The sequence below is a fragment of the Gymnogyps californianus genome, chromosome 8 (genome assembly GCF_018139145.2).
Source record: "Gymnogyps californianus isolate 813 chromosome 8, ASM1813914v2, whole genome shotgun sequence".
NCBI lineage: Eukaryota > Metazoa > Chordata > Aves > Accipitriformes > Cathartidae > Gymnogyps > Gymnogyps californianus.
The window spans coordinates 22,969,258-22,984,021 of record NC_059478.1 but is presented as its reverse complement, the minus strand read 5'-3'; the positions used below and the strand labels follow the sequence as shown (position 1 = coordinate 22,984,021).

Below are 14,764 nucleotides of genomic sequence, written 5' to 3'. Positions count from 1 at the left end.
TTATCCGGGACAGCCTGTTGAATGAAAGAGGATCACAATATTAAAGTTGTGGGAGTTTTTTGTTTTGGTTTGGTTTAATGCTAGCCTTAAAAGCATGTTCCAAAAGACGAGCTTTTATTAAAATAGTCTACTGTTAGACAAATAAGGGAAAAAAAAAATTATATATTGTTCTCTGTGCCCTAAAGCTGCACTGTCTTGTATCTAAAGGCAGTAAAAGTCTAAACATTCTGGACGCTGATAAATGCATCCTACTGTGGAAAGTGCCAAAAGAAATACTCTACACTGCAGAGACAGTAACAACCAGAAAGCAGCTAGCATTTACAAGTCTATCTACAGTATAGGTACATGTGGCTCCTTAAAGAGACTAAAATGTTGACTTAATGGACTAAAATGTTGACTTACTGAACTTCTGCTGAAGAACCAATGTGCTTGTTCTCTGAAAAGCATCACCTTTCTAACTTCTCACACGCTTCCCCTCTCTCCAAACTAGTGTAATTGAGAAAGTTGTCTAAAAATATTATTCCATCCTCCCAAAGCAGAGGCAAATACTATTCATGCTTCAAAAGAATCAGAATTTTACAGAAGTAAAGGGAGTCTTATCATATATCCAGCTTACATAATGCTCCCTCTCCCCACTAGGGATAGGGGATAAAAACCCCCTAAGAACAATACTGCATTGCTACGCAAGACACAAGAAACAACAAACAAATACTGTAATACAGAGCAATTCAGTACCAGGAGGGAGAAAATAAAGGGCCTATACCTTTTTTGTGGACTGGTGCCAGTGAAGAGCACGATGAGAATGATTTTGGAGGACTGTTTGATAAGCGTGTGTTCATCCCTTCATTTGATGGTGGCATTTGGGCTGCAGATATATCATTCATGTGGACATCACTGATGTACTCTGCAATTAATATTTGCATTATTTCACAAATTCTACCCAAAAATTTACTGCAGAATGAACAGACACAATGGTCATGTAATTTGTTTAACCACACTGTCAGGTCACTAGACGTTTAGGAATGAAGCACCATTTCAATTCCCGTACCTTTTAAGTTAAGAACAAAACCAAAAAACGCCGCTCTTCTGGGTTATCTGAAACCTTACCCAGTTCAAATCTTTAGCTTTTCAAGAGAATTGAAATTGAATTCAGAACACCTAAACTGGAAAAATAAATTAAGAAGGTGCACTGTTTACAAGTAAATCCACCTACCCTATTTGACCTATACGTCTCTACTGTATTCTACAACTCATTTCCACTCACAGATATTCTGGCTAAGAATTTGGCTATTTCAATTGCACATTAGTAATGTATTACCTGAGAATCTGCTGTGTATCTGTACTTTGACAGTTCCTTGATTATTTAAAAATTCAGTGGTCTCTGAAGCAGTGTTTGTGTCTTTTTCCAAGTCTTCCATAGAATTCGCTCGTTTAAGCTTGTTGCTTAATGTTTTTTCTTTCTGCCAATCTTTGGATGTGATTGAGTTGTTATCATCATCCTGAATTAACATGGTTGTCTCTGCAGGATCCTCTAAGACAGGTTTGAAAATAGCATCATTTTCTGTTTTATCACAGGTACCACAGGATTCACAGGGCTGAAAGCCTACATCTGACTGGCTCTTGTCTTCTTCCATACTCTCTTCAACACTCATAGGCTGAGCATCTTCCAGTTCTACAACTGGTTCTTTAAGTTCTTCATGAAGCAAATCCATTAGACAACGCAAAAATTCTTGTGCATCCTAGGATTTTAAACAAGTTTTACAATATTATTCCATTATATTTGGAAGATATTAAAGTTGTATCAGGAAAAGATACAGGTAACTAAAACGAAAGTTACAGCTGGCTGTTAAAGAATAAGGTAAATTCCTCTGTCCCAGGTCTAATGTTCAAAAGAAATTTCATTTCCAGACCACATATTTGTTTCCTGCATCCATTTCTTGCATGTCACAAGTAATCTTATCATACAAGTTTCCTCCAAAACACTTCAATTCCCAAAAAGCTTATTTCAACAACTTCAACAAAAATACTGCCATAGCTTACACAAATGATAAATGTAACTCAAGCAACCACCAACAGTGTGGTCAGACTCCAGCTTTGCTGGTAATGGAATGTTTTAGGGACAGTTTTTTAAAACCTTATGTGGCATCTTCAGCAAAGCAACCAGAGCCTTACTTTCACTGTGCATGGAAGCACTTTATTAAAAAGTATTACGATGTACTTAGCCCGTCTTTCCAATTGCATCATACTGTCAACAAGATTTTAATTCTTCTTCTCAAGCCTGGACAAGTCCTCAACTATCAGTGTTTCCAGAAAGAGCTTTCAAGTATTACTATAAGCCTAATCCGTGTTTGGAAATATCTTAAAAGCCACCAAATTTCAACAATCCACGCAGAAGCTTGGTTCCTGGCAATAGAGAATATCTAATAAACCAAGCATGGGAGCAAACAATAGCCTCTTCTTGACAACTATTACTGCTTCTATTTTCTTCTGTTTTCCTTTCCATATTTCGGTTGTTCATAATAATAATTTTTGCTGCTCAACATTCCCATCCATCATAGCAATTACTTAAGCTCAAAACTGCTGACTAGAAAACATTCTTTTTCTTAAAAACTACAACTATGAAATTTGAGTTTCGGGTAATGAAAAAAATCTAATATGCCTATTTGCTGGTAATCCTTTCACCAAAAAAAAAAAAAAAAAAAAAAAGAAAAAAGACAACTCAAACCTTGAGACACAGATTAACTGGTAAACATTCTTCATTGAGCAGAAGAATTCCTTTTTCTCCCTGAAGACTGGACATGGCTGCCCAATTGGCTGCCCAGCTTGTGAGGCTGGGCAATAGGAGAGCATTGGTCATGAAAGACCTGCTTTGTTTTAATTGCTGCCATGAAACCTACTAAACATACAACCCAAGTGTGATCCAGGCAGAACCTAAAAAGGTTCTCATTAAGTGTTGCTCTGCATGGAAAAAGACATTCTCATCAGCGTTCAAAGCTGCGAGAACCAAGTTTCCATACAGTTTCTTTTTGGTTATCAAGATTGATTTTCTACTTTTCCAGAAATTCATGTGGCTCTTAAGAGACTCATGAGTAAATTAAAAAACATTGAGATTACTATTTAAACATTTACTTTACAGCTACATGCAGCATTTGAACATCAAAACATGTTCTAATCCTTCTCTCCACAAATATGAAACATGCTAACTGAAACAGCAAAATTCCTTTGAATAACAGCAGATTCCTGGAAGATATTAGTAAGCTTTTCTAATTACAGGGTTTAAATTTTTCCTCTAGCCCAAAAGCTTTTAATAAAGTACTGCAAACTGTATGAATGCAGCAAGATACTGTATGAAGGATTGTCCTGGTTTCGGCTGGGACAGAGTTAACTTCCTTTTTAGTAGCTGGTACAGTGCTGTGTTTTGGATTTAGTGAGAATGATGTTGATAACACGCTGATGTTTTAGTTGTTGCTAAGTAGCGCTTATCTTAAGCAAGGACTTTCCAGTTTCCCATGCTCTGCCAGCAAGCAGGTGTGCAAGAAGCTGGGAGGGAGCAGAGCCGGGGCAGCTGACCCAAACTAGCCAAAGGGGTATTCCATACCATGGAACGTCATGCCCAGTATATAAACAGGGGGGAGTTGGCCGGGAGGCGTGGATCGCGGCTCGGGAAACTAACTGGGCATCGGTCAGCGGGTGGCGAGCAACTGCATTGTGCATCACTGGGTTTTTTTTTCTCCTCCCCCCCCCCTCCTTTTTTTGTTATATTCCTTTTCATTACTATTATTATTATATTTCATTATTACTATTGTTAGTATTATATTTTACTTTAGTTATTGAACTGTTCTTATCTCAAACCACGAGTTTTACTTTTTTTCCTTTCCTTTCCTCCTCCTCCTCACCCCACTGGGAGGGGGAGGGGGAAACGGCTGCGTGGTGCTGAGTTGCTGACTGGGGTTAAACCACAACAAGGATCAACTGAAGAATGCCTTTACTACATAATAATCCATGTCTATTTAACAAGTTACCAACTTACGGCTCCCACAATACTGCTTACGAAACACATAGCGGTGGGTTTTTTTCCCAAAGATACTAAATGAAAACTGGATACTGTGTATTTAATTTTTTTAAAAAACTTAAGTTGTAGATGAATATAAAAAAAATGTATTATATTTTTTTTTATTTTTGAACAACTTTATTTTGTTTTCTGGGACTGCTCAAGTATTAGCAGTATTATTTTACACAAAGGAAAAGTTTTAGATATGTATTATTTTAATTTTTCTGAAAAAAGGGAAAAGGAATTATTCTCAGAAGTTGAAGGCCTTTCAAGAATTTGATATAAACAAACATAAAACCTGACTTAACTGTTGATGGTTCTGTTTCAGATGATCTACATTTGAAACGTATAAACTAAAGTTTATGTTGCATTTGCTTTAAACAAATAGAGGAAGCATGGTATCTTAAGCATTAGATTTAAAAATAAGAGACAACTTTATGACTTAGGCAGATTTAAAAGACATCAGAAAGTTTTACCTGTTGAGAGTAGCCTCGAAACATTGGATTAACAGTTTTAATTCCTTGAAATAAACCAGTAGGAACAACAGAACCAGGCCTAAAGAAAAAAAAGTCTTAAATATATAAATACACATTAAAAAAGCAAGCGTTTAAGTGGAATTTTGTATCTTTACTGGGATCATAATTTTACCTGCAACTGAACTATAACATGTCTAAAACCAATAATATTAATCTTAACCAAATATAATATCGCTATTGAATTATTAACCATACAATTTTTTTTAAATCTGTCATCCAACAGAAATAGAAACTGTATCAGGCCTTTTATGCCACATTTCTTGTCAGAGACACAGATGACAAATACTCTTGGCACTACGCACAATTACTGTTTCTTTACCTTCATACTTATATTTTGAAGTATTTTCTTAGACAGAGATAACAGAAATTCCGTATAAGGAAATAACAGAAATTGATAAAACATTGATACAGAATGAAGGACACAGAGAGGATAAAGTAGTTAAACATTTTAGATGTATTTCTAGCAGATATAAACTTATTTCTAAAAGCTTAATGCTACTTTGTATAGTGTTTATCATCTATTTCTTGTCAGATCTTCCTTACTACAGTTTACATCAATTATTTGTCCTGTCTTTGGTAGATATGGAAAAGAACAGATTATAAGGAGTGTTTAAATCCTGCAAGTTAGTCTTTCCTTCCTTAATTTATAAAAGTAATTCTGTGATACACACAAAATAAAAGTTAGAAACCTAGGACAGATTAATGCATCCTTCATGACTCTGGAGTTTATTTATAATCATTTCATCACCAAAATGATGCAATACCTGCTTTTGTGCCAGAGTTCCGTCATCAGCTTGAGGTAACTTTTACAAATTGCCGGTTTCTTATCCGTTCGGGCTAAGCCTCCACAGTCAAGAAAAAAGTGCGTCAAAGGTGGGCTGATTAAAAAGAAGAAAATAGTATTTTTTTTCAGGTTGTTAAAATACAAGAAGAAATCTGCATTTCATACAAGATTATTAAAAAAAAAGGAGTAATACTATTATGTAATTGAACAATTCTATTTCCTACATCCTTAAATGCTGCAACCAAACATTTCCTAGTAGGACTACTTCAGCAGTACAGCAACACTGTTCCTCAAACATATTCTGACATTTGTTAAAGCACCAGAATTGTCTAATTGGATTCAAATTCAAGGCAATTCCTACTAGCCATCACAGAAGTACACATGTACCACTACAGCAACAATCAGCATAAGCCTAGTCCAGAAATAGCATCTTAAACAAATCTTCTCTCTAGAATCCAGTAGTGCCACATGATGTTTGTACATAAATAGTTTATACTTAAATGATTATTTATCTGTTTACCTCATGCAGTGTTGCCAACTCACATACTTTCTCACTTCTCTCCCTTCAACCCCCCTTTTGAAGTCACAATCCCTCATACAGATTGGACCTATTTTTATCCAAGAAGGGAGATATACCAGCATACTTGCAAAATTTGGCATTTCTCAACAGAATCATTTCCTCTTGATTAGATGCCTTGTCCAATTCTTTACCTTCTAGAGAGATTTGCCTCAGTTCTCCTCTCCCCCAACAAAGGATCTCAGTGAGGTCTACTTAGCCCTGTATCCTGTCTTGGATTGCAGCCAAAAGCAGATGCATACAGTAAGCATATATGATATATGTTCCAGTACTGTCCCCAGCTAACCATTTCTAGTGAAAAAAACTTCAGAGTTGGATAATATTTTTATCTCTTCAGCTTTTGTAGATTTCTCCTTCATGAACTTGTCTGGTATCCCCCATGGGATGACAAGATTTTGTATTCTAGCCATTCCTAGGATGATTTAGCATAGAATGTCCCAGATGCATTGTTTGTAAGGACTGAATTTGGACCGTTTGATCTTAACATGTCTCTTTTTTTAATTAGGGTTTATTCTTATGCATTTCCTTTGATTTCTTCTGTAGCAGAAAAGAACCCAACCCACAAATTTAATAGCTTTTATCAGATTTTCTTCTAATTTCTAGAACCGCACGTATTTTTATTTAGGACAGTGAGGAATCAGACTGAAACAGGGAAAAAGCTGAGTAGCCCATATACCATAATACTTTTTTTTCTCCTATCAGTGACATAATCGTTTGTAGCACGTAAGACTGAGATTTAACAAATACACATCTTCTTCCGTGGTAGTGCAGCCCTTCAAAATCCTTAAGTCCATCTTGAGAAAATGCATGTATAAGCAAATATAAAATTACATTTACAATCATTTTCCTTACCAGTTGGAAAGAGCTTGTAAAGCTGCATTCATGTAACAAGTGTTTCCAATATTTTTTAATCCTGTTAGACCTGAAAAACAGAACAAATATTCAGCAAGTCTGTTAATCCAGTACAAGACATATTAAGGAAAATACTTCCTAGAAAATATGTACTAATTAAAATACTTGTGTAACACTTCTGATGCCAATTATAGTGCAGAGTTGTAACTAAAAGAAACATAGGACTCCTAAAGGAATACTAATCTAACTAGAAGAAGTAATTAAGTGTTTTGATTTTGGCTGACTAAAACACTTCAGACAAGTAGACTGTATTTCATCTTACTAACTTTTGATGTTTTATGACAGCTGCAGATTGTAATTTAAAATATGTTTATCAATACTTAAGTTTTACTTGAACTTAATGATTTACCTGTTCAGTTAAATTGTTGCTATGCTGCATTCGTAACCATTAATCATATGACCAAAAGCTTCTCAAGGAATATTTCATTATTCTGTCTCAAATTCACGCTAGTAGTCAGATTACGCTAAACATTCAAAACCTATTCAACATGTGATTATCCCAGAATCAGAATTATAATTACCTACGATCAGTCTTTTTCTATGCCAATTATATACCCTTATTTTTATACATAGACTGCTCAGTTTAGACTTCCCCACAGAATTTATTTTCAAGCCCAGATTGCTTACTTTCTTTACTGATATCCACACATAGTTTTTCCACACACATAAAAGTTACAATTAACAGATATTCTTTCAGTGATTATGGAGTCATGAAAAATGCTCTCTCAATATTTGAGGAGAGGCTATTTAACCAAGTCATAATTATCATATGATCTCAATTTAAAAAAATTAATCTCAAACACTTGCTATTCATAGCTACTAAAGTGTTAAATTAAGGAAGTAATTAATTCCAAAATAAAATTGCTTTTGTATGAGAAAACAGTAACATTTATAAGCAAAGAATCAATAAAACTGGAAAACTCAAAATATTTAGCAATCAACACCGTTGGCTTTATGCAATCCTTGAAGTATAGGAACTATTCCAATCATTTTAGTCTGTGGCAGAAAATAAAACTTACTAAGAAAATCCTTTTACATCTAAAAAACAGTTTGGTTACTTCAGCTGAATTTTCTAATACACAGAACTTCATTTTTAAGTTCTAAAAGGTTCTTCTATCTGTCTGAATGGAAATATAGTCCTGCTTCCCACATCTGAACCTGCATTCTGCCCTTCCAATTTCTGCTACAAAAAAGACAGTCATTCTTACTGAAATAGGAAAGTAAGAACAGTTATAGGATTTTTTTAATTTTTTTTTTATTTTTTTTTAAACAGCACAAGATACATCAGGAAGATAACTCTCACTGCAGTTTTCCAGCCTGCAGTGTCGCAAGTAAAACTTTTGAATAGATGTCTTTTCTTGCAAAGGTATATTCTAATGTTTGCTTCATCAAAAGCATTTCAAAAGAAATTTTACGAACAAAGTCAAAATGGAGCTGAACAAGTTTTTTCCTTTATATTTGAGAAATGTATTAACACAGTCACATCAACATTACTGGGAACTTTAATGCAATTCTACTTGTATATTACTTCTATATAAGTTACATTCCCAAAAATATTAATAGGACAAGAAGATACACAAATATACACATTGGTAAGAGAAACTAACGGGGAATAAAAACATGGTTTAATGATTTAAGGACAGATGGCAAATTAGTGGGGTGGTGACATATCCAGAAAGACCATGCCAGACAACAGAAGGGGCAAAGTAGGTTTTTTGGCCAATGCCAGCAGACTTAGGAGAAGGAAAGCTGGTAGTAGATGAGTAAAGGAGAAGTGAGATAGATAAATTAGAATAACTCTTATCATCACTGATGGAAAACAAACTGCCTTGACATATGCACTGGCATCTCAAAACCAATAGCTTAACAATCTGCTGGTCAGATTTTTCTGAGAAAACGGTAGTTAGAAATACTTCTTTACTAACAAATACACATATCTTTTTAAAAATCATCAATACCAATTTGAGACTTGTAAGAAATAATTATAATTAATTATGTTCTCTTCTGAAATGAGAAATTAAGGCTTCACTGTTTGGGATTTCATCCACTCTTATTTTCACCTTTAGTTTAATAGTGGGGTCGGGTAACCTTTTATACCAGAAAGTTTGGCAGTGCGTGAAATCCATTACTGAAAAGGAGAAAACAAAAAAACCAAAAACCCATACTGGGATACTACAGGCTCAGAAAAGGGTTACCCAAAATGCAGGAACGCATTCAAATCAGGAACCTTTTAGGACAGGAGAAAACATTAGAATAGATTTTATAAAAAACTGCTTTTACCAGAGCAGCTAGAACACCAGCTACACCAAACATTACTCCAACATGCTTTCTTATCTTTGTTGCTGCTTGCACAGGTGCACTACATTTATCACCACAGCCCCTGCTCTGAAGGTAAGTAAAGATTGCTACAATAAAGGTGAAACTAAAAATAAAGATCTTAGGTGGAGCAGAACAGGAAACAGTTCCACTTAGAAGAGAACGCGTATATAGCTGGAGAACAGACTTGGAGACATACACATGCGATAAAGGGCAATAAAGCGCTGGATTTTGCTTTTATTACCTCTAGTCTTTAACTCATCTTCTTCCACTTCTATATCTAAGTCATCAAATACAGCTGCTAGCGGAATCTTCAGTGTGGGATTACTAGGTATTTTAAAATCCTTATAAGGAGAAAAAGAAAAAAGTATATTTACTTGTATTTATCAATTTTCCTCTTAATTAAGCTTACATATATTTTCACCAACAAATCTAGGAACTGAAAATTATGTCAATGCATTTTGAAATCTCACTGCACATAAAGTAAAAATAATATGATTCCATAGCTACCCTGATAAAGTTATCTAAGAAAAAACCACGTTTTTGTTTTCAGATTAGCAGTGACAACTTTGCATGATTTTATGACAACAGCTGAAGAGTCAAAACAAAGCAAGTTATAGTATTTCTTTCCCTTGGATAACAGTAAGCCAGCACTGAAAAGCTAACACAGTAGTCATCACATAAAAGTTAGTGTATATGTTTTTGATATGCCACCAGATGGCTCACTACATTTAACGAAGACAAATTAAACTGTTGGAAGTAAAATGTACAAATAGAGAAACAAAGTATTAGGCAGGCAGATATTTATTGCATGACAAGCTCTTTTTGTGCGCACATAAATAAAAATTCTAAACAAAATGTTTGACAGACTTCAAGTTCTACTGATTTTTCTGTATATTATACCCATTTCCTTGGAAGATTAAAACAGGTTAAGTATAATAGAACAGAAGTTCAGAAGTCTGAACCCAGTTTTATATTAAATCACCAGAATTTCCGGAAAACAGAAACTGGGGGGGGGGGGGGGGATTCCAATGGTACTATTCCAATTGAGCTGCTGGCATTTTATGAGAAAATTATCAGATTACATTCATATTAAATACTAAACTTTGAAGTGAAAATATTAAAGGATACTTCCTCTCTACATACATTGAAAAACTGCCTATCTTTGTGTCCAACCTGTGCATCATGGTATCTCTTCCCATAGCTCTATGCCTCAAGCAAAACAATTTTAGAAACACCGTACTTGTACTTGTGTCAGTTTTAACCGAGTTACCTGTCATTTTTATATAAGTACATTAAATATGCAATAAAGAAATAACACCTTTTTTCAGATACATGCATTATGCCAAACAATTACACTTAAGAAATTGCAGCATAACTTTCTCCAAGACAACACTTACCTAGAAAAGATATTATCAGAGTGAACAGTACTGATGCCAGTAAAGACTAATGTAACCAGGAGAAGATAACAAAACAACAAACCAAACCTAAACAAACCTTGTTGAAATTGCAGAAGAACAAGACAAGCAAACAGCATATTTGCAAATTCTCTGTATAACGTCTGCTTTGCTCATTTTTTTTCCTCTAATTTGTCTCCAATACCAGCTAATGCATTATTCATTATCTTACTCTTCAGCTACTATGTTAATTGTTAATAAATGTGGAGTTAGGAACAGTTAAGCACTTTTACAAAGTCTTGTCTTTGATGCCATAATCATATAAAACACTACAATCTTAAGCCTGTGTTTTACTCGACTAATATGAACTTCCCAGATACTGGCCATATTTTTCTCCTTGGCGTACTTATACTTCTTGGCAATCCTAACTGCCATAGAACACTAATAGCATTCCCCTGATTTCTAGTTTGATAGATATTTTTCACATGAATCTAACACAATATATTTGTCATTCTACACCAAAATTACACACATATATAGAATATACGCAGGTTACTACTGCAAGGTAAACTCTTGCATAGTAGTTAAATTCTTAACTATTCAGGAGCGTTTGTGTGTACACCACTCCACTGGAAATATTTTCCCACACACTTATACATACACAAAAATCAAGACCTTTTCAGTCATTTATCAAAACTGAAAAATAGACATGTTTAAACCTCAGAAACTAAGCTATAGGAATCCCTTTAAGTGTCTTATATTACTAGCTGAATGAGGTTAACAATTAGCATATATTTCTCTAAAAGTAGTGTGCTTCTATGAATGAATTTGCATCTCAGGCAAGTACCCATAAACACATACTAAGGCATCCTGCCACTCCCTGAAAGTTAGCCAGCAATTACTGTAATGAGTTTTGTAAATAACATTTTCAAGAGCTGACAGAATGGGGAAGCACAGGTGAACTATTCCGATCTTGTAAGCTTAAATTTAACCGTGTGCTTTTTCTGTACCTTACAGTTTATTGTAGATTACAAACAATTAGACAATAAGATGAAAAAGCATTCTTAGGAAGCATGCAGTACACAGAGATAGAACATAGAAGCTGGGCACCGTCTTTTTAAAGAAGCTTTATAAAAACAGAGAAATTAATAGAAAGTTCAGGCACAAGAAAGGAGGAAAGACTTGAGAGAAGACACAATGTTTACTGCAAAGCTACAGCTGCCTTTGTTTCATTGGGCTAAAAAATACCTGCACACTATTTTCTTGTGCTTGGTGAGACAGTCTTGCATTTGGTAGTGGAGAATGAGATCCTAATTTTCTATCCAGGAATACTTCCTTACTACAGGCATAACACCAAACACGGAGTGTAGTAAGGTTGACAGTTAGACAGTGTTTTGTCTCCTAAAAAAGAACAAAAACCAAAACTGTGATTCAGAAATTTGGAATAATTAAATACTGCTACATGCAAGCTAGAACAGAAGTATTAAAATTCTAGATCTTTCAACAATGAAACAAATACGTACATTAGAATATTAAAAAATAGCAATTCAATTACTGAAATTTTAGCACAAACTATCCAACACTCATTTTTAGTACAAGTCACTCAAATTAGCAACAAGGTACAATCAGAATCTAAGCCATTGTCATATCTGACATACCTCTGCAATTACAAAAATAAGAAAGCCTACTGTCAGAAGTGTTACAATTCACAACAAACCAATTTTCCAGGAATGTCTGCTGTTGGTCATAACGGCAGCCACATCCTCTACTGTAAGGGCAGTGTTTATTTCTACTGGTTTGCTGTTGGAAATTCAGGCTATTTAACAATCAATCAGAAGAGTAAGATAAGATTTTTTAGTTCAGTTACAGTAAGAGGTGCTCATACCAAAACAAACATTCTAGACTCAGTTCTTTTGTTGACTGCTTCATACTGTGAAGCAACATAAAAATTTGACAGATGGAGAATATTTTTACTGTTCTAATCTTCATCTTTCTTTTTTTAACCTCTTTGCTTACTGTAAGATTGTGTACACAGTTGCTATTATCCTCCAAATATTTCCACCAATCCTTCCTATATTTCTTCCTTACATGTCGGCACCAGCCAGGTTTATAGACAATGAGCGATTTGCTAGAAATTAGGAAAACACTACAAGTGCTGCAGGATGCCCCCCTCATTTAATAAGGCCTTGTACAAGAACAATGTTTTTAATATAAACTGTGGGCTACAATTTCATTAAGTAGCCCTCCCCCTACTAAAAAAAAAAATCAGAAATATCAGATTATGTAAATATCTCAGACAATTTTAATCATGACAATATGCTTGATTCTGCAGCTTCAGCTGCATAAATAATTAGGTCTCCAGAGCAACAGCTTATGAATTTTCTTGAAGTGGACACAATGAACACGTTTATTTGCAGTACACAGAGCCTTGCTGGTGGAAACTGGAGTAAGCAGAAATAAACTGACTCATGTCAACCCTGTTTCTCTCATTTTAGTGAGTTTATTGAGATTTTTACTGAAAACAACTCCAGAAGAGGGCTTACTATCCAGAAATTAAAATTAAGTAACAAGAAAATCAAGACAAGGATGTCACTGACAGCAAGTAAACTATCCATTCCTTTTCTGTTACCTGGCAAGTACATAACATTGCTAAAACAGCATGTAAAGTAGGAATAAACTACCATAGAAAGCCAAGAGGTAAAAAATTGTAGGCAAGAAATTCAGGGACCTCATTTATATATCTATTGTAAAGGCTTTAGAACTGTGATTCATCTCAAATAGCTGGGAAAAAAATTGTATTTATATAGATTTATATTAATGCACTATTGATTTGTATAAATATGCACTCCTCTCAAGGCCCTGCTTCCAAAAAAAAAAAAAAAAAAAAAAAAAAATCAGGAGTGGTGGTAAAATGCAGTCATAAAGCATACTTCTTGTAAAACCCTGGAATATACTATTTGTTCATTTTAATATTCACCAGGGGTTTTTTTTTAGTATTTTTAGGGACCAAAAATTGCTCAGTGTGGAACCTTAGATGTATTTTCTGACAGATGAACTGTAAATTGGTGGCAAGAATTTGATTTAATCAGAAAGTCAGCAATTCTGAAATGACATGTTAATAAAACTGCCATCCTTCTGTCCCCAGTACATTTATTAAGAGAGAATGATATATCTTATTTGCTTCATTTTGACAAGTGTTCCATTTGCACATGTGTGTGCACAGAACAGACAGTGAGTTTAAGACCCAAACAGATGCACTCAAGCTGTCCAACCTTGCCAGAACTTGGCATGCTGAGGAACATAGTGCACACAAAATCAGGACATAGCAGGAAAGGATACGCTCAGCTCAGCCTACAGGTTCTTCATCTGTAGCCACTGGAACAGGGAGCATAATGCAGAAACAAAGCACTTGTTTCTGGTAATTTATACTTCCTATCTTACACCTTCCCTCCTCTTGTCCATCAGGCAGCCACAATCCTAAAAAGTTAGACTGAAGTAGTGAAGTACTACATATAAGCTGAAGTACTCAAGAAGTCTTTTGTCCATGCATCTTGAAAATCGTCAGTAATTGTTGTTCTTTTTTTAATTTTCACTATGTTCTTTTAAGGAGCACAATAATGTTAGAATTACATAAATAATTATGCAGCTGCACAAAGACTGTAAACTCACATACTCCTAAATTAGTAAGACCTGCTTCTATAGCTGAAAAACAATCATAGCTAATCAAATTTCCAAACAGGTATGCTAACACAGGTTATTGACTTCACCAAAGTGAGTTAAAAAAGTTCTCTACTTCACTGCTTCAAGTAACTGCATTACTAGCAAATACACATACCTGGGAATGGGTGGTACTGTGATCAACATGGGATTCACCACAGCCAACATATGTACATCTGTTCTGTTGAGCAAGATATGAAGAAGTATACAGAATTAAAAAGTGGTGTCAAATGGGTTTACAGAATAGGAATATACTGCCAGTCCCTTTAAAATTCACTCAAATTTCAAACTTGCAGAGTCCTACGCAAACCAAGAGACATGCACCATAAGTGTTAAAATAAGTATCACCTAAAGCAAATAAGAATGCTGCAAGATTTAACTCAACTTCTCTCACTAGTGGGCAGTGTTGGACATTTAATGTGTTTGGAATATAATTTTTTTGGCCATTTTGATATATTTATTCAGATTAAGGTC

The 14,764-nt window shown here is 34.8% G+C and overlaps 1 protein-coding gene across 3 annotated transcripts in view; it reads right to left on the bottom strand.

Annotated features, from left to right (window-relative positions):
- Nucleotides 1-14,764, bottom strand: part of USP33 (ubiquitin specific peptidase 33) — a 44,060-nt gene that overhangs the window by 20,172 nt on the left and 9,124 nt on the right. For all 3 annotated transcript variants that reach the window (XM_050900594.1, XM_050900592.1, XM_050900593.1), the window contains exons 5-12: nt 14,409-14,471; nt 11,822-11,974; nt 9,421-9,520; nt 6,801-6,870; nt 5,352-5,465; nt 4,528-4,606; nt 1,319-1,739; nt 764-904 (exon numbers count right to left, since the gene is read on the bottom strand). In XM_050900594.1, the coding sequence (XP_050756551.1) occupies nt 764-904; nt 1,319-1,739; nt 4,528-4,606; nt 5,352-5,465; nt 6,801-6,870; nt 9,421-9,520; nt 11,822-11,974; nt 14,409-14,471 (1,141 nt within the window). The remainder of the gene's footprint in view (nt 1-763; nt 905-1,318; nt 1,740-4,527; nt 4,607-5,351; nt 5,466-6,800; nt 6,871-9,420; nt 9,521-11,821; nt 11,975-14,408; nt 14,472-14,764) is intronic.